Raw genomic sequence first — 26,262 nt, forward strand, 5'->3', positions numbered from 1 at the left:
CCGTGCCATTCTTCGTATTCCACTTATTTAGATATGACGCATTCAGCTAATGACAGGTTAAAAGATCTTTTGTGCGATATGGCATCATATTATGCATAGAACTGTGAGTCGCGAATTCTTACTCTAACAATATTGGTCATTGACATGCCAATGTACCAAGAGGCACTGGTGAAACGAGCATATTGGCAAAACAAACTTGTCTGCATTGACTTAATCCCTTCCCTCATCAGTCAGTTTTGCGTTATGTTCGCGACTTTCTGTGCAACAGCTTGGAATAACGTCAAGTAGGTTTTTCGAGTGTTGCTGACAACCAATGCTTTTTTGATAATGTTGTTTAATCAGTACTGTTTGGTATATTGAAGGACAGCTATTGTGGGAATAGAAACTAACAGCTCGCAATGTCTGATAAAATCTTGATAATGTCTGTTGGGGACGCAAAGATTGATTGCATTGCTGTTGACTAGTTGATCACCGGTTGGATGGGCTGATAATCTAGCATAACTATCTTGCTTGCATATCAATCTTTGGTGATCTTGGGCATGTCCGATCATCTTGGAGACACTTTATATTTTCAGGTTTCGGTCATCCAAAAATTCAAACTGAATGCAGGTGGAGTTGTCGACTGCCTGTCGTTAATCAGGTGGTCATAGACCCACCTGTTGCCACGTGCTATTATCGAGTCTTTGCCCACCTTCGGTTCTGGGTATTTTGATCGTCTTGGATACCCTAAACAAACGCTAACGACCTAAACTAAACGAATAACCAAGCTACTAGCTATTCTGTGGTAACCTGCCAACCACGGTTACTCAATCTGCCAAGTGCTGCTGCCGGATGCTCATTGAAATATCCAGAGTTCATAACGCGCAATGGTCAAAACGCCCAAAATCGCAGCATGCAGTGTTCATAGCATTCAAAAATTGTTCAATGTGCCTGAACAGGGGATAATCACAACATCTAAGCTTGCAGCATCCCCAATCGCAGCATCCAAGGCTCATAACATTCAGCGCTCATGATGTCCAAAGGCTGGAAAACAATGTCAATCAAAGTTAATGAACGGGACGTCGTGATCGCTGGATGTTATTAAGGTTGTCTGTTATGGCTTAGGACGCGGCGAGCTTGGATGCCATGAAATTCGTCAATGAGCGCGGAATTATACGCATCTTGGATGCTATGAACGCTGGATGTTGCGATGTTGGATGATGTCAGCTGCTACTGTCAGCTGCCAACCAATCCTCTTACCGTTTGATTGACATTTAATTTTTCACCCCGCGTTTCGTCCATCTTCATGCTTCTTCCGGCCCGTGACTCTCCCCATCAATTCAGTGTACATGTCCCGTCCGTAGGAAACGTTGCAATCGGCAGATTTCTGTTTTCCCTTTTTCTTCACTTGGCAACTATTTGTTTCAAGCACTGCACTGGTTTCTGCTTCATAATCCTTGTCGTACCCGCTCGCAGGCACGGTAAAGGCAGCGCCACTGACGACAGCGATTGGTACTACTGACGCCGGCGACCACCCCAAATGCAGATTTGCTCGCCATCTTTGCAAACTTCTGAGCAAAGCCAGAAGACTTGGTCATGGGATAAAGCGCACAACGGTGATATTTGACATTCCGTCTGTTTTATTGCACGCCGTAAAACCCGTACACACGCCGTCCAACAGGGCTGAGGAGGGATGGCGTCAGTGCGCTTCACACAAACAAACGCAGCGCACACCACATAAACCGCCGAAGTCGACCAGTGCTTTCGAATGCACTGAGTCGTAATCTTCGAGTTTGTTAGCAATTGTTTTCCCGTGGAGCTGTATGATGGCCATTACTCCACGAGCTGACCGGACGCCAGTAGCTCTCCAATGTCAAGGGCAGATTTGAACAGAAAGGTCATCGGTCGATGTAATTTGCATTGCATACATACGTTACATACGGAGGGTCGAAGGAAAAAATGAAGCAAAGCCAGACGAGTGTGTTGGTTCTGGAAGCTCATAGCCCAATACCAGTGCTGTTGAATGCCCACAGTCGCAATCATAGGGTTTGATTTTAGGTTTGTTTTTTGCCGCCGTACTACGGCCATCAATTATTTATATGCGCGCCGGCTACCGCAACCTCTGCGTTGTCAAGGGAAAATTAGATAAGCAAACATGACAGAATGACATCCTGCGCACAAGGCTGCACCTTTCGCATGCAAGAAAAAGTACTTGAAATGGGGCGCCTTAAGTGTGCAAATCGCTCCTCCAGGCGACTCGCCAGTATTGAATGATACGCTCTCGGGGAGATCGACCGAAAACATAGAAACCAAAATCTGAAGAGCGTGTTGTACTGGCATTTGATAGCCGTATGAAATGGCTCATTCAGTCACATCGAATGGCTCATTGCTGGCGGAGGGGGAGTCGACCGGAAAAAAATCGAACGGAAGCTTTCCGAGTGTGTTGTACTTATGGTTGATGGCCGTATACCAGTGCTATGAAATGCACGCAGCCGCAAGCTTGGAGTTTGGGTATAATATTTTTTTCAGAACTGCCGTGTTATGCCCATCACTCTGCGTGCTGGCCAGCCGCCGTTAGCTCTCTGCTGTCAGGGATTGACCGAAACAAAAAAGGCAATTTCGGCCGATGCAAGGCCTACATTGCTGGATGGCAGTTCTCCTGCATAGCATAGTCAGCACAAGAATGCACCTTGCGCGCACAGGAAGCATTATTTTAAACTGGACATCATGTGCTTGCAATGCTCCAGCCGGCATCCCAGCACTGGGTGATTCACTGCCGGGGGTGGGACCTAAACAAATCGAAATCAAAGTCGTCGGAGTGTGATGTCCTGGCAGCTGGACAGCCCGGTAGCATTGCTAACGAATGCATGCAGCCGCAACATCTGGGCTTGATGATGAGTATTTTCCCATAGCGTAAGGATGCGTGAGGATGTGGATAAGTGAAGGCATGTGGTCGTTAGCTTTGCGCTGGCAAGAGATTATTTGAATAAAAAAGGTTTTGTCTAGTGATACGAAATTTATATTGCCGGCCGATAGTACTCCACATAAACATCGTTAGCGCAATGTTACACATTTCGCGCACCAGTAAAAGTGTTTCAATTTGGACGTTGCATCTGTACAAGTCATTTATTCTGCCGGCCCATCAGCAATGTGTGATGCGCCGTTCGCGAGATTTAGTGATCGGTCGACAGTGGTCTCACGACCACATTATTAATACGGCAAGGCTGCAACTTCCTCGTGCAAGTAATAGTAGTTCACATTGGACGCTGTATCTGTTCGAATCACCGCTCAGACCGACACGCTAGTATTCAGTGTCGAAACGAAAACCTGGAGTGTGCTTTACTGACAGATAATAGCCCTACACCAGCGCTTTTTAAACAACACAGTTCCGATTTTTGGGTTTGAACATATGTATTTTTCCCGGACCGCCGTATTATGACCATTAATTGATATGTAGGCAATCTACCGTCAATTCTGCGCTGACGTGGGATGTTTCGAATACTTAAAAATTCATATCGACCGATGTGATATTTACGTCGTCAGCCGATGGTACCCCCACAATAACAATGTTGGCGGAATGCTGCACCTTCTGTGCACAATTGAAAGCATTTTAAATGAAACGCGGATTCTGTCCACATCACTTTTCTAGCCGGGCTGCCAGTATTAAGTGATATTCTATCTCGGGGTCGATTCCGGGCCTCCGTATTATGGCCATCACTCTCGGTGTACTCCGGCTGCCGTCAGCTGTGGGCTTTCAATAGGTGATTTGAACGAGAAATGTGGTGTCGGGCGATGAGAGATTTACATTACCAGCCACCGCTGATCCCCACAGTAGCCGTTTCACGTTGGATTAATGCACCAAAAGGCTATTAAAAAGTCGTGTTCAATGTTTTTCTGAGTTTTTCGTACGTATTGAGCACTCTGACAAGAAAAGGCCTGCTTTCATGTGATTTCATTGACATGCAAACTAAACTACGTTGGATGTTAATGGTAAACCAGGGGCGGATCCAGAGTGGGGGGGGGGGGGTACGGGGCCATGCCCCCCTTAGGCCCCGAACGAGCCCATTGGCTCTGAGGGGGCCAAAGCCGGCCGAACGGGTGGAGTTTTTTTAACACTAAACGCAACAAAACTGGATATCTCTGGACTTCCAGGTGACCAAAAACAGTCGTCAGCAAAACTGAAGGGCCGATGAGAAGCCCGAAAAATTATTCAATGATTGCAAAAGCTGTGAACTGGAAATTCTAAGCCCCCATTGCACTGTCTAGGGTCCGCATGCTGTTTCCAAGGGGCATTTTTGCCCACTTGCAGGATCATTTCGGTCGTTAAGGAGCATTCCACGTTGCTCTTTATTTCTTTACATTTGCTCGGAGCGCCCTGTGCTGTTGTTGGGGCCCTTCCTGTTGGCGTACCGGGGCACCCTTGTCAATCACGGGCCCTTCCACGGATTCTTTCCATTCGCCAGAAAGGCTCTGTGAGCTATAGCCGGGGCCCCATATCTTAACCTGACGAGGCTTTCTCGGCTGCTCAAGGGCCCTTTACGTGGGTCTCGGTTAACCCATTGACACACGCGATATGCTCATGGGCCCTCTACATTGGTCTAGGACATTTCCAATTCTCTGTCACTTGCTTAGGGCCCTACACTCTTGTCGGGGGCCCCATCTGATGGCCTGCTTGGACACACTCAGTCGTTCGGGGACCCTCTACACTGGGTTTTGGGTGCTTCTTTTCCGAATCGGGGGCATACGCTCTTGTTGGGAGGCCAATCTGATAACCTGCTCAGGCACATTCGATCGTTCGGGGGCCTTGTTGTTATTTGAATGAGGCCCTACGTACTTGTCGCGGGCCCGCTCTGTTCGGCTCCTCGGCCACACTGGATTGCTCGGGGGGGGGGGGGGGCTACACACTGGTTCTTGGTGTTTGAATTTAGGGCCCTCTGCTCCTTTCGGGATCATCTGAGAACCTGCTCAGATAAACTCCATCTTTCGGGGCCCTCCGCACCGGGTTTTGGGTACTTCTTGAATGGAGGGTCTTACGCTTCTGTCGGGGCCCCTTCTGATAAGATGATCGGGTCCATTCCATCGTGGGGGACCTCTATATCTGGTTTTGAGTACTTCCTTTTTGAATCGAGGGCCCTCCACTCTTTTCGGGGGCCATATCTGTTAACCTGTTCTGGCACACTCGATTATTCGGGGCCCTCTACATCGTGTCGTGAGTATTCCATATTTGAACGGAAGGCCATACGCTCTTGTCGGGGCCCCATTTGCTAGCCTGCTCGGGCACACTCGAATATCCGGAGGCCCTCCACACTGTGTCTTGGGTACTTTCTATCTGAATGGAGGGCCCTACGCACTTGTCTGGGGCCTCATCTGTTTGCCTCCTCGGCTACACCGTTTGTTCGGGGCCTCTGTACATTGGGCCTTGGTGTTTGAATTTAGGGCCTTACACTCCTGTCGGAGCCATCCGATAATTCGCTCGGGTACCCTTCATCTTCCGGGGGCCCTCCGCACTAAGTTTTGGGTAATTCTTATTAGAGGGCCCGACGCTCTTGTCTGGCCCCTTCTGATAACCTGCCCGGGCACGTTCTATCGTTCGAGGGGACATTTATATAGGGTCTTCGGTACTTCCCCTTTGAACGGAGAGCCTTACGCTCTTGTTCAAAGCCCTATCCGTTAACACGCCCTGGCACACCCGATCATTCGGGGGCTCCCTACGTCAGATCTTGGGTACTTCCTATTTAACAGGAGGGTCCTACGCTCTTGACGGGGACCCTATATTTTAAGCTGCTCGGGCACGCTCGATCGTTGGAGGCCCTACACATTCCGTCGTAAGTATTTCTTAGTTGAATGGATAGCCCTATGTTCTTGGCGGGCCCAATTTATTAAGCTGCTCATGCCGGTGGCGAATGCAAAGGGGGTGGGGGGGGGAGGGGGAGGCACGGGGTAAAGGCTCCGAAGGGGCCTATTACCGGCCGAACAGACGCAGTTTTCTTATTGCAAAATTAGACGCCTTTGGACCTACATACGACCAAGAACAATTGCTTGCAAAAGTAAAGAGTTCATGGGCAGACCGAGTTAATTCTTGCCTGATTGAAAATGGTGTTGCTTGGGGAAAACTTTGAGGCTAATTACGTTTCCCAAAAGCCTTACGCTGCTGCCTTTCCCTATATGTCCACTTGCCGGGTCAATCTAATCGCTAAGGAGCTTTCCACGTTGTCTTTGATCTCTTTCTATTTCATCGTAGGGCCCAACACTACTGTTGGGACGTTATCTGCTTTCATTCCTGGGTGCTCATGATCAATCAGGGCTACCTTCACCGATTTTTTCCATTCGCCCGAAAGACTCTATACGCTTTTCCGCAGCCCCATATACCAGCGCACGCTCAGTTGATCAGGGGCCCTCTATATTAGTCTTCGGTTATTTCCACTTACTTGGAGGACCTTGCGTCGTTACTAGGCCCTTACAACGTAAGGCACCGAGACACTCGATGTTCAGGGGCCGTATACTTTGATCGAGGGATCTTTCTCTTTGTTCTCGTTTGCGGAGGACTCTTCTCTCTCCTTACTCTTCTTCACCCCTATCGAGGCTCTTTCTGTTAATTTGCTCGTACACTATTGCACAGCGGTATTAATTCACGGTCATGGGCAATTCTCCTTTGCTCAGAGGGTCTTGTGCTCTGGGTGGGGCAGCATATGTCAGCTTGCCGGGACACTACCGATTGTCTAGGGCCCAACACGCCGGTCTTGGGATCTTTTTGCTTGCTCTGGGGATCCTATACTTGTTGGCGGGGTCTACTTTGTTGGCCTTCTGAGGCACCCATGCTCGCTCAGGCTTCGTCCCAACCACCCTTGGTGCCTTCGCCTTAGAGCAGTAGTCGAATATGCGCCGATGAATGTTTACGCGCAACTGCCGAACACAATTTTACATACTGTCGACGTCGTATGTGTCATTTTCATTGGCTACTGAGGGTGATACACCTATTATACTAACGCATCACGTTCTGAACATACTTTGAACGCTAGGATATGTTGTACAGGAAAGCGGGGCAAGACGGACACCTTAACGTTTTTTGTAATATGGGAAGTTCATAAGTCTGTCCAGAAAGTCTTTAGCAGGTGGATATTGAAGGCTGATCAATTGTCTATCTCTTAGAAAAGCCCTGGTTTGATACCTTTTCATGTTCAAATGTGATCCTCCTAAATATCAGGCAATGTTTTTTCCTAATTTTGTCCCTGACTTGGGGTAAAATGAAATAGTATTCGGGGCAAAACGGACACGTGATAAGATTGAATAAGCGAAATAAATATCGTCAAAGTTATCATTTCAATGAAAACGCATCAATTAATGCATTGCTTGGTGAGTAGGTATTGATCTGGACATCCAATAGCTATATTTCTTAAGTTTGAGCCCTCATATTTTGTTCGAACCATCCCACTCCATACTCGCTTCTCCAGTATGATCCCACGAATAAAAGTTATGATGGCCAGCAAATGTCTATTACAGCTTGGTATGAAGCGACAGCCGTTGCTGCATGGCTTAGACACAGAACTAGAGGAACACAGCCTGGCGGTTACACAATGACACGACAACGATCGAGTCTCAAAAACACAAATCATCGAGCAAAGTTCGCTCAGGAACACTCACTCGTTCTTCTCATCAATCCACTTCTTAGTCAGTGTGAACGCAAAACACGAAAATGGGCACAGCCTAGTGGACCCGTCAGCAGGTACGACGAATGGTGAAACTAGACAAGACATCAGCCTGCCTAGTCATCCCGGCACAGTTCGCACACGAACACGCACTCGTCCTCCTCATCAATTCCTGCACAGGCATCGTGCGCCCATTTATCGCAGAGAGACAGCGCGACCAAGACTCGCTCGATTTGGACATGGAGAAGAAGGACCCGCAGTACAGACAAGCTACATCTTCTTCATCCGAGGATTCCTCAAAGGTAAGCTTTCGCGGCGTACGCTTCTTTTGTTTGCGCTGCGGTTTCTGAGTTTCTACGCTCTTCCTTTTTCTCCCCTTAGACTGACTTCTGTCGTCATTTTTATTTCCTCCCTGTCTACCTTCTTTTCCTTCGAGTCTCTTCTCGAGCTCCTCCTTGTATGGTGTCCCAGTCAAGACACATGTTTTACCTTTCTTTCGTCCTTAACCTCTCTCCTCCCTTGAGTGCACTTTTGGCACGGGGAGGATTTCGCGGGGAGACACATAGGAGCTTGCGGGTGTGTCATATTGACCTTGGGAAGCATGGCTCGGCCCAGCTGAGCATGACACTTCTAGAACATCACTTCGTCATCGCTAGAGCTTGAGAAATCATCTGGCAGAGCCCAAGCGGTGGGCAACTTTGCCGGAGTTTCGGAATAAGTCGAGCTTCCCAGTCCCGATATCCCAGCCTGCGCTGCGTCTCCGGCGACAGTTTTCGATGACTCCCGAACGTTCGTGCTCACCGAGACATCAACGTCAGAGGGCCCAGGCATGCGCAGAGGAGATGCTGCTGAGTTGAGACCCACTGGTGCGTCTGTGGTGCCGGTCGGCGGGATGTCCGTTGTTTCTGTTGCTGCGAAGTCTTCTTCACCAAACACATGGCGGTTTGTGGGAAAGATCCCCGTGACTTCGAAGCCCTTCAACGCCGTCTTCACTGCTGCCGCCTGCACGTAGGCCGACCCGATCAGCTCCCCCATCTCATGCAATGTGATGCCTTTGCCAGGGTTGCTTCGGAGCCACGTTCTCTGACCTTGGAAGAAGAAGGTGCTGACAGGAAGCATGAACGTCCGGTCCAGTGGTTGAAGGCGGTGTGAGGTGTGCGGAGGAATGGTGAGCATCACCACACCTGCTTCCCTGCACAGCAGGATGATTGCGAGGCTCTTGGTGTGGCTGGCATGTCCATCCAGTATGAGGACTGGATCCTGTTTTGAGGGCTTCGCGTGCTGTATGAAATGGTTAAGCCATTTCACGAACAGCTCCCTCTGCATCCAACCAGACTTATGGTACAGCACCAGGCTACCTGGGGGAAGACCCTTCTCCAACTGCCGGTTGGCCCTCTTTCTTGGAAATATCACACCTGGAGGTGTGTAGCTCCCCGCAGCGTTGATACACATCACCCCGGCAACCAGCGTGCCTCGTTCCGCAGATGTCAGTTGGGCGACCTGCTTGCGCCCTTTCCTCGCCAGCACCTTCTCTTGTTTTGTTGCGACCGTGTTAAATCCCGTTTCATCCACGTTGTAGATGCGCGTGGGACCGAACTGGGCAGAATCCATCTGTGACTCAAGGTTGTCGAAGAACGCGTTGACAACGACTGAGTTGAACCCCGCGGCGCGAGCAACGCTTGTGGCCTCTGGTGCCCTTAGTGAGACCGTGGGGTTCCTCTTGTGGAAGCACCGTATCCACGCTTCCCCTGCCATCTTCGTCACCGTGTTAAATAGGTGAGTGGTTTTGTTTCTGTCTGCGAATTCATATGCCAACTTCTTGAGGTCAGTCAGCGTTATTCCGAGCATCCGGTTTTGGAGCTCCATTATGTGCTATACCAAATCTCGCTCCTGAGCTTCCGTGAAAACAGGTTTGTGTCGACCCAGGACCTTCTCTGTGGCCTCTGTTATTAACATTGCCCGTGCCTTCTTCAGCCGTCCGTCGAGAGTCGAGTTCGGGACCAGAAAGCGGCGTTCCGCTTCTTTGGTGGACATTTTTCCCACCTTGACTGCTTCGATGGCCTTTGCCGTCGCATCCTGCTTCCAGGATTGCCGATCATTTTTTCTCTTGTAATATCGATTCATTTTCCGTCTGGCGAAGTAGTTCCTCTGTAAAAAAGAACCTCAGCGTAAATGTTGACCGGATTTGGGAGGATCATTTGCCCCTTAAGCCCCCCTTCCCACCCCTCCCTGGACCCGCCCGTGTACCTATATTCCTTTTTATTAACTAGAAAAACGCTAACCTGCTATGAAAAATTAAGTACAATTATCAAAGCGAAATACCTAACTGCATGCCTATAACTAGTTGGTCATTGGACATTTCACTTCTTGTGTTAAATTAGTCACGTTTAATGTTAAGGGCGATATGATAAAACACCTTCTATGTTATACTATACAATAAGTCAGTCCTAATGCTTAAGGAACAAGAAAACGCGGAGCTATCCAATAATTCAAGAACAAAACATTGAATCGTATATGTTTAAAGGGAATGTAAGGTTTTTTCCCACTTAATTGGAGTTAGCAGCGTTTCTGGCACAACATGATAAATAAGCATTAAAACTTACTACAATTTGCCGGGTCTTGCCCATAAGCAGAGAAAACAAAACTTGAAGTTATTTTTTTACGCCAGCTCTGTCAGACAGAATACCTATGCGTTAGTACTTACGCCAGTGCCTGAGCATGCAGAGAAATACACCCTTAAAAGGTACGGAAAAGTGCGAAATGGACTGTGAGTTTTGTGCGATAAAGACCAAAAATGTATTAACTTTTCACCTTTGTATAGCCTAAGTTACTTTTTAAGATATTTTTCATAACTGGTCGGTCGGAAGTCGTTGCTTGTTTGCTGACTGACAAGTGAGTTATAGAGGCTATCAAAGAGATGGGCACATGCGTGATACTGAATCAAGTCATCACAGGTAGGTACTTACAATTCTTATGTTCACAAATAAGATTTGTTAAATAACATAATTACAATAAATTAGGCCTAAAAAGAACGATAAGTATATAGGTATCACATGCGCACCCTTAATCAATTATAAACGACAAATCGCAAGGCCGCACATTCCCAGTTTGACGCAGTAGTTCGACCACTATTTAATCATAGAACTGGAGCAGGATCGATTCATTTGTTTCAGGCTCTACTCATGTGCCTGTTACTACCATTGGAACATTGTGTTCATGGCTTATTTAAGCCAAACTTTCCTTGCGATAGTCATATTTCAGGTGGGGCAAAACGGGACCTTTTGTGTCCTGTTTTCCCCCAAGTGTCCACTTTGCCCCAGCCATTCTGCCCCATGGACGCCAACAACACAACAGGATTCGACACGCAACGAAAACTATCCCGAAAAATTCACAATTGCGCTCTAGGTACCTGCAGGCATACACCATCAAAACGCAGCAACTTTGAATTCACGATTAACTATACTCGTAGAATAAACAATGTTCAAATCACCATAAAAATAATAACAAAACATGGAAAGCGAAAACACACTTCCCTCCAACGACGGCCGCCGACAGAAAGACCCAGTGCACGTCATTTCCATCCCCTGTCAGAAAAGCTTTAGTTCAAACCATCGATTTCCGATGGCGCCACCTCTAACAGCCGAAATCGCGGGGTGCTCGGTTTACCAGGGTGCCTCATTTTGCCCCGTTTTCCCTTACGGACTGAACTTGTAGCACGATATCACTTCTACTGCAAGGAATTGTGCAAGGCATGCGTGTTACACCACCAAATTAATGCTTAAAACCTATGCACGGCATTACGTTTACTGCAAAAACGTACACGCCCATTACTTATTCGCAAGGCATAACTTGCACTGCAAAACCCAAAGTATGAGTTTTGTCGTGTAGCACTAGCGTTCCATATAAGTTCTTACCCTAGAAGTAATGTCGCAAACAAGTGACGACTTCAAGAGCTTACGGTAAAAGTAATGATGTGTAAAAGCCTTTGCAATTCGAGTTTTGTGGCACAGCACAAATGCTGCATCAAATATTGGCAGTAGAAGCATTGTAGCACCCCTGGCAGCAGGAGTCCTTGCTGTAGCACTTTGAGGGTTGACAACGTGATTTGGACTCGAAAGTGATTGAAATCTAGATCTGCTCAGTGTATTTGGTAAGTTGGCAAGTGCATTTCCGAAGAACACTATGCATATCGATAAGGCTTCTGCTGCTTGTGAGGCATGATGCCGAAATATCATGCCTCCGTTCTCCCGGTTTTTCTCTGAGGAATCACGCTATTTCAACTGTCTTATCAGCTCAGCGCGTCTTGATAGTGATAATACAATGCACCCAGTGCTATTGATGGACGTAACTGGTCCTTAGGTTACACTAGGCTTTCTTATATGCACGAAAGGTGGGGCTTTCTCAAGTTAAATGGGACTGAGCTGGAAAGTATAACCATGTCTATCCAGAACCTATATTCGACATGGGTTTCTTACCAAGTTTAGCCCAGTTTCTTCTTGAAGTTGAATTGAAGTCCCCCTCAAACATCCGACTGAAAACGAAATAACTCGCAACTACTGCTCAGTCGCTTATGAGCATTTCCATCCGGTCTAGCCACGCTGCACTTTCTTTTAAACGTGCCGGGGTGGCCGGCTAGATACCCTTCGCTCGTGTGTGTGGGGGTGGGGGGTGGGGGGGGGGGGTCAATTTGACACCCTCATCTGAGATCTCGGGAACTAAGAAAGCTAGAGACACCAAATTTACAGGACATATTGACCTGTACGTGAAATCACTTAAGTCAAAGTTTGAGCTTCCTAGATCATGACCTTCAGGTCAAATAAGGTCAAACAAGGCAAAATTTCGGATTGGTCTCTAAAGTGCCCCCAGAAACTAGGCAACTGTTTGTAAGCAAAAGGTCACGAGTTCATTTGAGGTCACTGACCTTGTATGACCTTTTGAAGGTCATGGTGGCCAAGATCATACAAGACCGCTGAGTTTTGCGTTTGAATAAGCGACAAAGATTGCGCTAGGCAGTATGTTCTTAAAACTAAAGGTCGACCCGGTTCATCATAGGTCAATGACCTGTTCTGACCTCTAAGAAATAAATAGAAGATGTAAAATGCGGTTCCTGCTGTCAATAAATTCGAAATGAGCACCACAAACTATCCCATACAGCAAGCCCAAGACCAATAAATCAGTTTGGTTTTTGACCTTGGTCTGACCTTCACACCTGACCTTAGGTCAACATAATTTGCTCATTTAATATTCGTGGTGCCTAAGAAAGCATCTCAGAGATGTATGGCTTCGTCAAACACTCCGTTATTGTATCAGATTGGACGAGTTCTAGAAATTGTCTTCGCTTAAGCCATGGCCCGAGTTTGACGTGCTATAGGGCAGCGACCTTACAAGGCATACATAAATCTTGATGTCAAACGATCCGCTATTCAATTGTCTCCAGCTATGCAAAATTTGGCACGACTACGCCGCGCCGCTCGGAAGCCATTCTGGAAAAACCCTCGGGGGAGGGGGGCCAATTACCCGCCCCCCCTTACCCGAGCGCGTGTTAACTGCCCGCTTCTCATTGGTGGATTTGAATAGCCCTACCTACCGATCCTCTCCCACTGCCGACCGCCGCATTTGACTTCCGTTTCCATTCTGGCGCTGCGGGGTGTTGGTGATTTCATCCGTGCAATCCGGATCTGCTGAATTTGGTGCCTTTTTATATTTGGAACATTGCACTTGTGTGTTGAAAGTTGCCGATGGATCCTGTGAAGTTTTTGGATGATGAGGGAGTGATGCATATGGACATTAGAGAGCATGATGCTGAGACATCACTGCTTTCTCTGCCAACGGAAATTTTGGAACACATCTTGTGTTTCCTTAGTATAGAAGATATTGTTTCTGTGTCACAAGTATGCAGAAGGCTTCATGATGTCCATACTTCAGAGAAAGTATGGAGGTTTGGATTCAAGTCGAGGTGAGTTGCCTTGTATAAGTTATGCACAGGTTCATCAGTAAAGCCCGCTTTGCCACCAACCATGTTAACATGTGGTCCACTGCTACAGCTGGCATCTCGGAGGTAATGAGGGTGTGCAGTTAAAGTTTTCATAACATGGATACATATGCACACATACATATTTTTAGTGTCAGGCTGTGTCAGCTAGATTCTTTGCACCTGAAGACGTGTAGAGTGCAGCACGACATTGCAAACCTATGGTATGCACATCGTCCCACTGATTTTTTACTTGTGCTGCACAAAAATTTGTCTGTATTTTTGTGGAGCATGTTTGTGGTGATATCAAATAAACATTGAAGGCAAGGCCAGGCACTATTTCAAGTGGTGTTAAGTTGCATCCATATGATACTAGCATTCCTCTCAAGGCATGCCAACCTTTGTTGGTCCATGTTGATATTTTTCCATGGCAGTGTTACCAGTAGCAAAAAAAGTTTTGTTTTCTCCAAATGTTAAATAAGCTAGTCCATGAAGTTTGTGTTGATAATGTCATGCTTGCCTGTTAAGCAGTGTGTGTTAAGGTAAGTGCCGGGAGTTGTGGGAAGGGTGGAGCAATGGGGAACAGTGATCACTAAGTGACACTATTTCTGCCCTGTGTAACAGATATGGTTCTTGAGCCAGGCACATGTCAAGGGTAGGGGGCACAGGAAGTTCATGGCATCTTGAGCTAAGAGGTTTACAATATATTGGGCAGTCAGAGGAACTTGGTCCAAACTTGATCCAGAGGGTAGACTTTCAAATGGCATTGACAGCCGGCACTACAAACCATTCACATTGGAGGAATTCTGCACACTTTGTCTATTGGAACTATCAGTATTACAGGACCTTGTGTTGTATTTGATTGGGGGCTCCAGCCCTCCCCCCAAAACTAAACAGGAATTTTGTCAAAACCATGGAAAAGCTGATTGATTGACCAATAATTGGGGGACATGCTGTACTATTTTTCATCAGCCAGGCTCCCTCCCCCACTAATAAGGCAAACCTGTGCCCCTGAATACAGGTGCGAGTTACAATTAGCCTATCAATTTTTCTGCATACTGGGTATCAATGTTCTTTAGTTGGCAGTTATCATTACACACCATATTGTTGATCTCAGCCAATTGCCAAATGGCTACAAAGGTCCTGCATCATTCAATTGACTTTTTGTTGTGTAGTTTACTTCAGCTACCAGAAGTTCAAAGGTCAGGGCTTATCAGATTGTGTGCCATGTTCCTGCGTGCCCGTAACACCATCTAACGGCTTAAAAAGCAAGGTATGATTAGCACAACACGAGGTAAATGAGTGGCGTGTACGGCTTTGTCTCCTGTCCGTGGAGCTATTGACATAAATTAGGTGGGCGACCCTGCCTTCTCCCTGGTGATGCCCCTGCAGTCCCTCTAAAGTTATGCATGACATGATAAACTTGACCATGGTATGTATGTGGGTTGTGGTGAATTATGGTTGCGAAAGGATCATGCTCGGTAAAAACGAGAAGCGCTCAACATTAAATATAGTGATGCAACTGGTGCTGTTGATTTCAAAGGTACTAGTGTAATCCAGCTAGTTATTTCGCGTTAGGGGCGCCCTAGTCGCGATGATTATTCACATGCATCACACTTATGGATGTTGAAATAGAATGACCATATCCTTCAATTCCACGCAGGGGAGATGAACGTAGTGCAGGGTGCTGGTAATTGCAGCTCCCTGGATAAGCGCTTGCGTTTTATAGCTTCTCATCAGCTACCAACTCTAAATAACTGCCTGTGTTACACGTCAGTGTCTTTGTTTTTCCCTGTACAGCATGCTCCAATTTCGTGAGCACTCCCCATTTGTAGAGTATTTTCCCCTCCTGGTGTCCCGTTGCCTTTGTTGGTCCCTCGCAGATGCCGACCTCATTGTGTGTTGGACTCACTGACGGCCCTGTTGTATTGTTTCGCAGGTACCCACGCCTTATGCAGACCTCATGCCATCCTGCCCTGCTGAGTGCGTTCGAGTGGTGTGGCCGCAGCTGGCGCCGCACTGCGTGGTTCCGCGCCTCGGCTGGCCGCCACCTACGCACAGCCTTAGCCAAGATGGCCGACAGATGCTACTCGGTCGGCTGCCTGCCGGACCCCGCCATGGAGGAATTCCGCAGTCTGGTGCCCGCCCATGGTACCCTGTTCAACCGGGATGCCCTTCTGGAGGTCATCTACCCGCGCCAACACTGTCCGTGAGTCGGATCAATGGCTCCTCAGCCTGTCGGCGTGCTTCGACCGTTCATTCTGCTCATATAGATTTAATAGGCCAAACACGAAATTGGATGAGTGTCTGTCTTAACTTCATACGTATGATATTGTGCCAGGAGCAGTATCTTCCCATGACACCTACCGCTTTACTTGTCTCAGGAATTGAATCCAAATTTTAACGCTTTTTCGCACGTTTGGGTACTTATGCTCCATGGAAAGGCGGTGCAGTGGTGTGCACCAGGGCTTCGGCTCTACTCTGTAGGAGAATGTTTCTGCGTTGTTGGTACTGGTACTTAAACCCATCGCTGACAAGCAATCCTTCCTTCTCACTCCTGGTTCTGAGAGGAAACAGATGCTGCCTAAGGCATGGGCGTAACTCTGTAACCGCCTTTCGGCAGGGATGATGACCTGTCGTTGCGCTACTATGCGCGGATGCTGTTCCGAGAGATTCAGCGGGACTCCGTGCTGCTGCCCATAATACGCGAGTACGTGCAGCGGCCAGTGCAACATCTGAACGTACCTGAAGCCTTCTATCTGATGAGCCTCTGGATGATTCCGGAGCAAGTCAACCGACAGTCCGATCTCCAGTCGTGAGTCTCTCGTCTCTAACAAGCAATTTGTTGTTGTCATTGGGACCTTTGCGACGTGCGCAGGTGGTGAGGCCGTGGCATCGCCTGCCACTTACCATGGCAGGAAAGGCGGGGAATCGAACCCTGCACCTCTAGTTTTTTTTTCCAGACGCGCGGTAGTAAACATAGGCGCGTTAACCACCGTACTGTGGGCGCGCGCAACAAGCAATCCGAATGTCAGGTAGAGGCTCAATTCTGTAAGTGAGATGTTCGTAAAATCACTTCGGCTTTTGTTCTTTGTCCTGGCTAGTAGGAATGGTCTGATTCTGATCATCATCAGTCATGTGTCACATTTGTTGTTTTTTTTCGTTCACTCTCGTTGGCGCCACGATCCATCACCACGATTGTCACGCTGAGAACGTGTTCTGCCACTGTCCCTAAAACAAAAAGTAGGGTTTTATGTTTCGCTTTAGGAGCATCTTCTGCATTGATGACTTAGTTTACGAGTGACAGTCGAGTAATGGGTGCCCGCGGAGTAAAATGCGGAAGGCGGGCGTGCAATACCGTGGAAATCACCCTCCCCATTCCCACCCTTCTCGCCTTGCCCATTTCCCACGTTTCTTTGTAATAGTAAGTGTACGCACGTTTCTTGTTCCCCTGCCAGTGAACGAATATCACAACCCTTGATATGCACACGTGAATTATAACACAGATCCCTTGCCGCAGCTACTACATCAAGACCGCCGGGCTGGTTTTGGATGAGCTGCGCCGGCGGCTGCCGGAGCACCCAGCCGCTGACTGGGCCGCGTGCAAGCAGAACCCGTTCGGACCCACGCTGTGGACGGACGACGAGGCGCTGCAGCTGCTGGACGTGCTGAACGTCGTGCTGTATGACCAGCTGGCCCTGATGGAGGACGACGGGCCAGAGGACGGACCAGCTGCCGAGCTGAGCATGTTGGTAGGTGTTACGTAAACTCAAACGTTGTTATCGGGTCTTGCACATTGAAATGTGTGCCGTTCCATAAAGGCCATGTGCACGCTAATCCATGATATAAAATTTCCTAAGCTAATCCGTTGGTTGATGTGCTGCGAAACACAAAAAGTAATGCTAGTCTGATACCCCCCACCCATTCATCATGAGGCTCAATACCATGTCTCTGCTGGATGGCTAAATACGTCGTACACACTGTTTTGTGATTTGTGTGTAATGCTGAGTGATGTTTGTTGATGGCAAGTGTGACACAATGTTGGTCTTTGTTTGTGTGCATCCCAGTACCTAACTGGTTTGTTTCATTGTCTTCTTTAAAATTAGCTATCTTTGTGGTTAGTTGTATCTTTTTGTCAGACTCTTTTTGTAAACCTGACATCATGTGATTGTTCGTTTTTGTGACAAGACACTAGCCCAACCTTTTGGACAGTGATCAATAGCCCTGGAACCTATTCCTGGAACCCACTCTGAGAACTATGGATGAATGAATTAGCCCCTTATCAGTGTATGAATGGTATTGGAGTTGCTGGATGGCAAAAGTTCAAACCCTTTACTGTTTCTTTTACATCTGCTAAGTGCATGGAGGTCAGTTCTTCAGTATGCAGTGGACTAAATTGTTGACCATTTATTTTGCAGCTGTGAGTGTATGCAAGCTGTTGCTATGTTTTCTAACACATTTGTCTAAATGACCTTCCATTTTGTCCACAGCTCTTCCTCCACCATCGCCACTTTCACCGTGTCGGCTCCAAGGTGCAGACTGTGATGGCTTCAGTTTACTGTTCTGTGGCTGGCATGTTGGGCGTCAACCTCCACAACATGCAGCTCCCGCACAGCTGGATGATCTGCTGGCACAGGATGTGAGTACCTTCACCTGAGCCTTGATATCGGATCTGTTGCCCGACACTGGTCACTTAATTGGAAAAGGATACTGATGATTGTGGTCAGGTCGATTGGAGAAGTGCTGTTTTGTGTTTTTGAAGAGCTTCTGAAATGTTTCATTTGATTAGCGCCTTCAAAAATTTCAGATCTAGCTATGATTATAGGTGGGTGACAGGGTTTATGCTCTTCAGTAAGTTTACTTTTCCCACTGTGTTATATTTTGCATTGTGGAAAGCATTGCAGCGATGTCTTTCTTGTGGGATTCAAAAATTACATCATATATTTAAAAGCAAAGGGAGTTCAAAGGAGTTGAGATGAATGTTGTAAAGCCACATCATCCCCATAGTCATCCAACAGTTTATTTTTTGTTCATATATTTTCTCCCTGACAGTCATTATTACTACAAGGCTTGCATCAATTAAGTAATTTATTGATCTGTTTCCAAAGGGAAACACCCATGCATTGGGCGAATGCTAATACATCATATGGACTTGCAAGGGTATCTTGCCCATGGATGTTTTGGATACTGGCACTGAAGTGTTCATAAGTTTACAATTGAGGGCGTCACTGAGCTCGTTGTACCCATGTTTGGCGATGCGGAACGAAATCACGCGCTCTCTGTTTCCGTTTGTCCGCGGTGTCCAACGTGTTCCTACACACCATGTGTGTGCATATGTACGGGGACATGTGTACCGTGCCTGATAACCTAACGTTCTGTTCCGCGGGCAGGGTCGGTGAACAGTACATGTTCATCGACGTTCTGCGCCGCGGCCTGCGGCTGTCCAGGGAGCAGGCATTGGAGGAGCTGAAAGCCGTCCACCCGGGCATTGACCTCCAGATGCTGGAACCTGTCCCCAGAGAGAGGGTATGGCATGAGTCATGTTGCAAATCCTTGGGATAACATCGTCGGTATTATATGTGTGATTTGCCCCTGTTGTAATGGAGATTCTTTGAGTGTTTGCACCACTTTGGTATGCTTAGATGTATATTTTGTTTTCCATGTGATGCTTCCACGTTCCTAACCTCGAGTTTGGCGCATGCTGATGCCTGTGGTGGCTTAACTCATTCAGCATAGGCCTAGCTTAGCTTAATATACCGCTTAGTGTATCGAGCCACCCAGTCGCCAAGAGGGTTAAAAGTAAGCCCACCTTGATATATTAAGATATAACCATTGATGGGAAATGTCCAAAGGATAATTGATTGCCTTTTTGAATCCTCCCTGTAGGTGCTGCATTCACTTTTTTAATGCAATGCCTGTGGCACTTAAAATGGTGGTTGCATTGTTTGATAGATGGTGGAAACGGATTGCGAGCAAACAACGAATAGCGTGCACTTGAAATCCATATATATGTGACGCTGTTGCAGAGCTCTAGGTTCCGTCAAGGTCATGTCATCTCATGCTGATGTTTTGTTTGGGTCTTACTGTTTCATCAGATGTGATTTTTTGGGTATCTGGAATCGTGCCAAATGCAAATGCAAAAGCGATTGGTGCGGAAATGTGCTATTTAAGCCGACGTGTTGTCCATGGTTAGGTGCCACAGACCTACAAGTGGTCTTATATGTCTTATATGCCACACACACACTTATAAATTGCCCTCACAGCACCCTTGTATACCACTTCTGTCGCGTCTTGTATCACCTAATACAGTATTACTTAGCTAAATTGGCAGCAGTTCAGTGAGCTGGAGTTTCGTCAAACCAATCCTGGTAGGCGAAATTCGCCTTGCAAGCCATTGTTTATCAAGTTAGTGACCTAAGCCACATGAACAGCTTTTTACTCAGAATGTGCCAAATTGATCATTTTCCATTTGCCATAAACTTTGCACATATAACTGGTTGGAGCTGGACAGGAAGACATTGCCAAATTGTGTTGTGATTGCTGGCTTCACATCCTCCCTGAGGCAGTGCACAATAGGCTCTGACTTGTGTCTAGCCCTGCTATGTGCTCATTCTTGTTGTGTTTTGTGTTACTATAATTGTCTGTCCATCTTATCATGTATGCCGTGTTCTGGCAGGTACTGGATTACGTGATCCAGTGTTCCACCCAGCCGGATCCCCGCCGGCCAGGTTCCGACTTCGACTTGGCCTCGTTCAAGACACTGGCCACCTGGGCCCGCAGTGGCTGCCGCCTGGACACGGCTGCGTTCACCGACCTGATGTCCACCCTGGCTAGGATGCGACCCATGTACACACACCGTCTGCTGCAGGTGAGTGGTCTCTGGTGATGCCCCAGCGGAGCGGTCGGCCCATGCGGTCAATTAAACACGGTGAGGCGCTTGCACCAGCAGGCCTGCCACCTCCGCTCTAATGTATCAGAAACCTTCGGCCTCCGCCGTTCACCCCTTCCGATCTGATGCAGGTGGGCAGCGAAGGCCCATCCGGGCCACGCATCGTTCTCTCGCGGTGTTTGTGTTTATGACATTTGTGTGCATTGTGCATGCATTTGCACACTGAATCACATTTTAAAAATCCATATTACGAACATCCGCGTTAGATGTACAGCATGTGAGCACCATAGGCTTTACTAATACGCCGCAACGGTACCTGGTGTTGGTTTGCTGATGCTGCTGTCGTAGGAGATGTGGGCTACGTTAATGTGTTGACAGCCAACACCATGATCTATGTAGCTGTGGGTAGAAAATGTGGATCTTCATTTCTCAACGTTACTGTGAGTGGTACCAGTTATGCTTAAAAGTGTAATATGGCTCCCAGTAGGGACAGGAAACCTGCAATTGCATGCTCGATTGCCTTATGCACCGAGCTTGTCACGCACACGCTATCAGGTGTTCTATGTTGCCTTTAAAATGTCAGCAGGATGTTGAGTGAAATAAGAAGCCTATATTTGAAGCATATTTTTGTTTTGTTTTTGCCTGCAGCAATTCATCCAGGCTAACGGGCCGCACCTGGTGGAGAACGACAGACGTAGCTTGGAAGCACTTGCGACGGACCTGAAGACGAGGTACAAGCAATTGCTGCGCTCCCTGGATAAACAGGAGGCCAAGGTCCGGAAAATGGTAAGAATCAGCGGAATTTTTCAGATTTACATCAGATTGCATGATTTTCTTAAAAGTGGTGTTCTATATTTGTTTGGGGTTTTCAACTGAAATGGCCATCTTGAAGGTCATTTGGTGCAGTTCACAGCCCTGCCCCTCTTTAGATCAAAACCCTTTTAGTTTCTGAGCGACACGCCCGCGAATGTGTGCAGAATGTTTCCGGGACACTATTTCAACATCACGCATCCACAATGCCACAATAAAGTCATTCAAATCTTGCTACTCTATTGGCCATGCGGCGATCAAGGCCAAAAAAATGTGATTGTCGAGTCGTTCGTACCTGGCGCTCGTGGCCATGATTTCCAGACGTCAGCGGTCGTCAACCGGCTTCCAATCAACATTGTGCGGGGCACAGTGACAGAATCATACGATGACGTATTGAGCAGAATATTTACTAAATGGAGAGAAGTATGTCAGCAGTCAAAGTTGGCTTTTCTCATCATATATGATGTTTTTGCTTCAATGTTTTAATGTGGAACATTTCCTTAAACCTTTTCCTATGGACCTAAATGCGGATATTTATTTCACTGGAGCCTAGTGGTGGTGCAGGTTAGCACACAAAGAATTACCTTCTGGCATGCATTTATGTCTACCTTTGCTTTAGTTTGTGTAGTAGCAGTGGTATCTGTGTTTATAATGACATGTTATTGCTTAGGTTGGGCTCAGGGGCCATTTTAAGAATTCCAATCTAAATTGTATGACATCCACTTCATTGCCCCTCAGTTATTTTCCAGGTTCGCTGGACCCCCATCTTGTCCATGTCGTCAAGACCTCACTCTCGCACGATCCCTACCTGATGTTGTGAGCATTATCCTCATTCTTGTTATCCGTGTTTCAGGCGGACCTCCGCGCAGCAGGCCGAGCAGTGGGCAACTACCGGAGGCGGTTCGGCGTCGGTGACGTTGTCACGTACGGCGGCGGGCACCTGGCCGTGGTGTACAGCTGCTCACCGTGCTGCGAGGCGCCAGAGGTACGAATGGTGCTGATGAAATAGTCAAATTAACGCAGACCCAGGCTGTTGTGTCGCCTCGCGACCTGTTTCGTCATAACGTCCGGCGGCCTCGCCAGTGGCATAACTTATAACCTAAAACACACGTGGCGTTTTGTCCTGTGGGGCTTTCAGTATGCACTCGCTCAGCTCGTCATTACTTAGCGCTCTCCACAATCCTTTCACTTGGTTGATGTAGTTAAAGGGAGTGTTCTACATTTACATGGGGCTTGGGACCGAAAAAGCCATCTTGCAGACCTTTGGATGCGGTTCACAATCGTCCTCTTCTTGAGACTTAAGAATCAGGGCGATTATTGGTGTATGTTGGTATTTGTGGGTCAGAATTGGCGTTAACTTTTCAGTCATCGATTAGAAATAAGCGAATTTCACTTCAGTTTTTATTGATTTTTGCATCATTTTGTCACAAAATGTCATTGCTTGAGTATTAATTAATGTATTGAATGACGAAGTAAATGATTAAATAATGGATTAGAATTCAGCCATGTTCGGCCTCAGACGCTGGTATAGATAGTTGTGTGCGCACGCTGTTCATGGCTGTTTCTTTTAAAACCACCTAGTCTGAATATTTTTTATTGCATGTTTTTCTTGGATCAGTGCACATGCAAGCAGTCCTTATGTGAGCCGTGTCCCCACCATCTCATCGTTGCACTGTGGTTCAACCGCAGAATTTCGTGGCGAAAATTAAACGCGTCGCAGTTCTTTTCGTCGTCTTCAACGCTACCTGACCTCATGTGACCTTCATCGTCTGCTGCGACTGGCCTCAGACCATCTCAGTTGGGAGCACATAGCGAGCGCATACATTTACTTAAACTTTCATTCCACCACGGGTAGGTTGGGAGATGAGCACCCGGACGGATTGAGCTGCACATGTGGATGTTATACACCTTTGCTCTGAGATTGTTTTGTGCAGTACTCCCGTGTGCGTTTTTTTCTGATTGTGCTGTGGATTTGATAATATATTAAAAGTAAATATAAAACTGGTGAACTGGTGGTTTTTGGTGGTAAAACTGGTGATTTTTTATCTCAGCAATCTTCTACCTTACACGTCCAACGACGTCTGTGCAGTGTAAATTGTATTGATTTTGTCTGGTGCCCTCTGCAGGACTGGGTGGAGGAGCGTGGCATGAATTCCAGGCTGCAGCTGGGAGTCAACCAGCCCTTCTACAAGCTACTACTGGAGGTGGACCAGTTTGGATACATGGCCGAGGGTAAGTGGGCGTGTCCACCAAGTGGTGTGCGCTCTTACCTAGATCTTACCATGTACATCCACTCAGTGTTTCAACACCCAGCACAGTTTCGCTCTATTCAGTTCGTCTGTTTTCACCTGCATTTGTGGTTAGCATGGGGAATAATATATATGTTAATAGAAAGTGTGCTGCATCAATTTTTCTGTCTATAAGCTTTCAACGTGCATTGTATTTTCATCAATTCTGTTTGTTTGACATTTGTGTGTCCTGATGGCAAGCATCCATACATCTAAACACTCAGTTGTTATTTCCAGAAACCTTGTGGACATTGTATCATTCCTATAATTCATAAGAGACTAACCTCCCCATGGAAATATTACTGAGCTGTCTACAAATTTTTGCTAGCTCCTTGATGCGTTGTGCCCTTGGCGTGGAGCGTCACGCGTGTGTCTGGCACTAACAGAGGTGTGCTGATCATTGCAGAGGAGCTTCATCTGGCCGCGGATCCACAGCCCATCGATCACGTGGAGGTGGGTCGCTTCTTCGCCCGGTTCGACGGGGAGCGGTACGTGCCGATCGCTCCTCTGGCTATTCGCTTCCCGGAGCCGCAGCACGGGGATGAGACGAAAATGAGCTTCGTCGAGTCGCCAACAGATGACGGTGATAGCGACTGGGAGGACGTCGAGGATCAAGAGAGGGAGAAGGCATTGAGACCGGCGCCTCCCGCCGTCTGGATGGGTGTTTGGCCAGAGATCCTCCCTGAGGACTCAGATGATGAGGACACTAATGGTGGAGCCGTGACCGCTGACGGTGGTCAGATGGATCACTGATGGCTGTGTTGGAGCTGTGAACATAGCACACGGGTGTTACTGAATACCTCATCTGCCTGTATATATGTGGGTGGCTGTACATTTGCTTATGTACCGGTGTGGCTGTTTTGTATGTGCCCAGCCATTTGACGTTCTCTGTGATTGTTCGCGCCGTGCACTGTATTACGCCGACCTACTCAGGTACTCAGTACTTCATACATACGGCTTTGGTGTTGCTCTCAGGTGCTGTCTTGCTATGTGGTGACATTCTGTGTCACTGGCTGTGCATGTGATCCCAGCTTTAGAAGTGTTTTTAACATGTTGTATGTACATTCATGTATGATATGATATATGTACGTATGTATGTATGATGTATGATATATGTATGTATGGTATATGTATATATATATATATATATATATATATATATATATATATATATATATATGTATGTATATGCAAGATATGTGTGATATGCGACGATCGATAGCGATTGATCGGAGCCATGTGCCATTCTCTGTGATGGTCGCGCCGTGCACTGTATGAAGCCGACCTACTCAGGCACCCAGTGCTTTATACATACGGCCTTGGTGTTGTCGTCAGGTGCTGTACCGGCTGTGCATGTGATCCCAGCTTTAGAAATGTTTTTTTTACATTTTATCTGCACATCCACCTGTATTATATGCGTGATATCCAACGATTGATAGCGTTCTTCTCAGCCAATTATCTCTGCAAATCCGAGCAGTATTGTACAGTTCCTTTTGTCATGCATTTGATGTGCCCAACCGTATCACTGTGCCACAAAGTATGGTATAATCGAGCATTGCGTATATTTCTGTGATACATCTTGTCAATCTATGTGCCAACATGCGACCGCATGATTATTGCCCTGTGTATCTGCGTTTGTTGGTGGCAGATACCAGGTGTAGCAACGTTTTACAAAGGAACTGCTGCAGGTTTTTTAGGTTAGATATAACGATCCCTTCAGTGTCTGTGAACAAAATGTATCAACATGTACAATAATAATATACAATGCATAAACCTTGCAATGTGTACAAAAGTTCCTGGGTCAAGGTGGCAGAAGATTCCGATACTCTGAAGGCCCGCTGTTTTCTGAGGGTTGAAACGCTGGGGACGCACAGATCCGCATCACCGATCCGGCCAAAGGCACAGATCCGACCGAAAATTGTAAAGCTTTGGCAGTTCGGCTCGGGTCAGCTTGTTGCCCTTTGGGTGTGCGGTGATACTGGACGTGTTGAGAGTTTTCAACAATTTAACTCAGGTTTCAGCATCAAGCCGCACAATCGTTTTCGAAACTGTTACTCTTCCCAAACATTCCAAGAGGGTTATTTTACATGGAGACATTTTTTCCAACTCGTAACAGTACAACTATATCTTGGCAAAGACTTCATGTCGAAAGCTCAATATCTTCAAGCTGCATAAAAACTCAATATGTCCAAAGCTAGACGCCGGCATGCATCGTGGCGACGTGAAACGGAGCATCTTCGGGGGAAAAAGAAAACAATCGCATTGCGTTCGTGCAATGCAGTAAAGTACGCCACCCATTAACCGTCAGGGTTGAAGTATTTCGATTGTTTGGGATTTTGATACGCTGCTGGGGGAGGTCAACCGAAGAAAACCGAAACCAAAATCTGACGGATGTATTGTACTGGCAGCAAATAGATTCATACCAGCGCTATCGAGTGCAAAGTCGCAGTTTTTGGCATTGCTATGAGGTATTGCTCGGGTCCCAGAAGCATGGTCATGAGTCTATGGACAGACCGGCCGCAGTTAGCTTTGCGACGCGACGCGGTGATTTGAAACAAGGTCATGTCGGCCGAAGAGGTTGACGTGTAGACGGCGTCACCTGTAGGCGACGCTCCAGTGACTGTCGGATTAACCTTTGCTGTTAAGATACTCGCTGAAGGGTTAGTGCCCATACGCACA

At 47.2% G+C, this 26,262-nt stretch overlaps 1 protein-coding gene across 1 annotated transcript; it reads left to right on the top strand.

Annotated features, from left to right (window-relative positions):
• The first annotated feature begins 13,280 nt into the window (after positions 1–13,280).
• Positions 13,281–24,654, top strand: LOC119089645 (F-box only protein 21). Its single transcript, XM_037212435.1, has 11 exons — positions 13,281–13,581; positions 15,536–15,805; positions 16,220–16,411; positions 17,117–17,348; positions 18,087–18,235; positions 18,987–19,122; positions 20,273–20,464; positions 21,134–21,271; positions 22,149–22,280; positions 23,422–23,527; positions 23,990–24,654. Exons 1-11 carry the CDS (start codon positions 13,364–13,366, stop codon positions 24,334–24,336), a joined length of 2,112 nt encoding a protein of 703 aa, XP_037068330.1. The 5' UTR covers positions 13,281–13,363; the 3' UTR covers positions 24,337–24,654.
• Positions 24,655–26,262: the final 1,608 nt, after the last annotated feature.

Source organism: Pollicipes pollicipes, unplaced genomic scaffold (genome assembly GCF_011947565.3).
Source record: "Pollicipes pollicipes isolate AB1234 unplaced genomic scaffold, Ppol_2.1 Scaffold_3087;HRSCAF=3621_pilon_pilon_pilon, whole genome shotgun sequence".
In the NCBI taxonomy this organism is placed as follows: domain Eukaryota; kingdom Metazoa; phylum Arthropoda; class Thecostraca; order Pollicipedomorpha; family Pollicipedidae; genus Pollicipes; species Pollicipes pollicipes.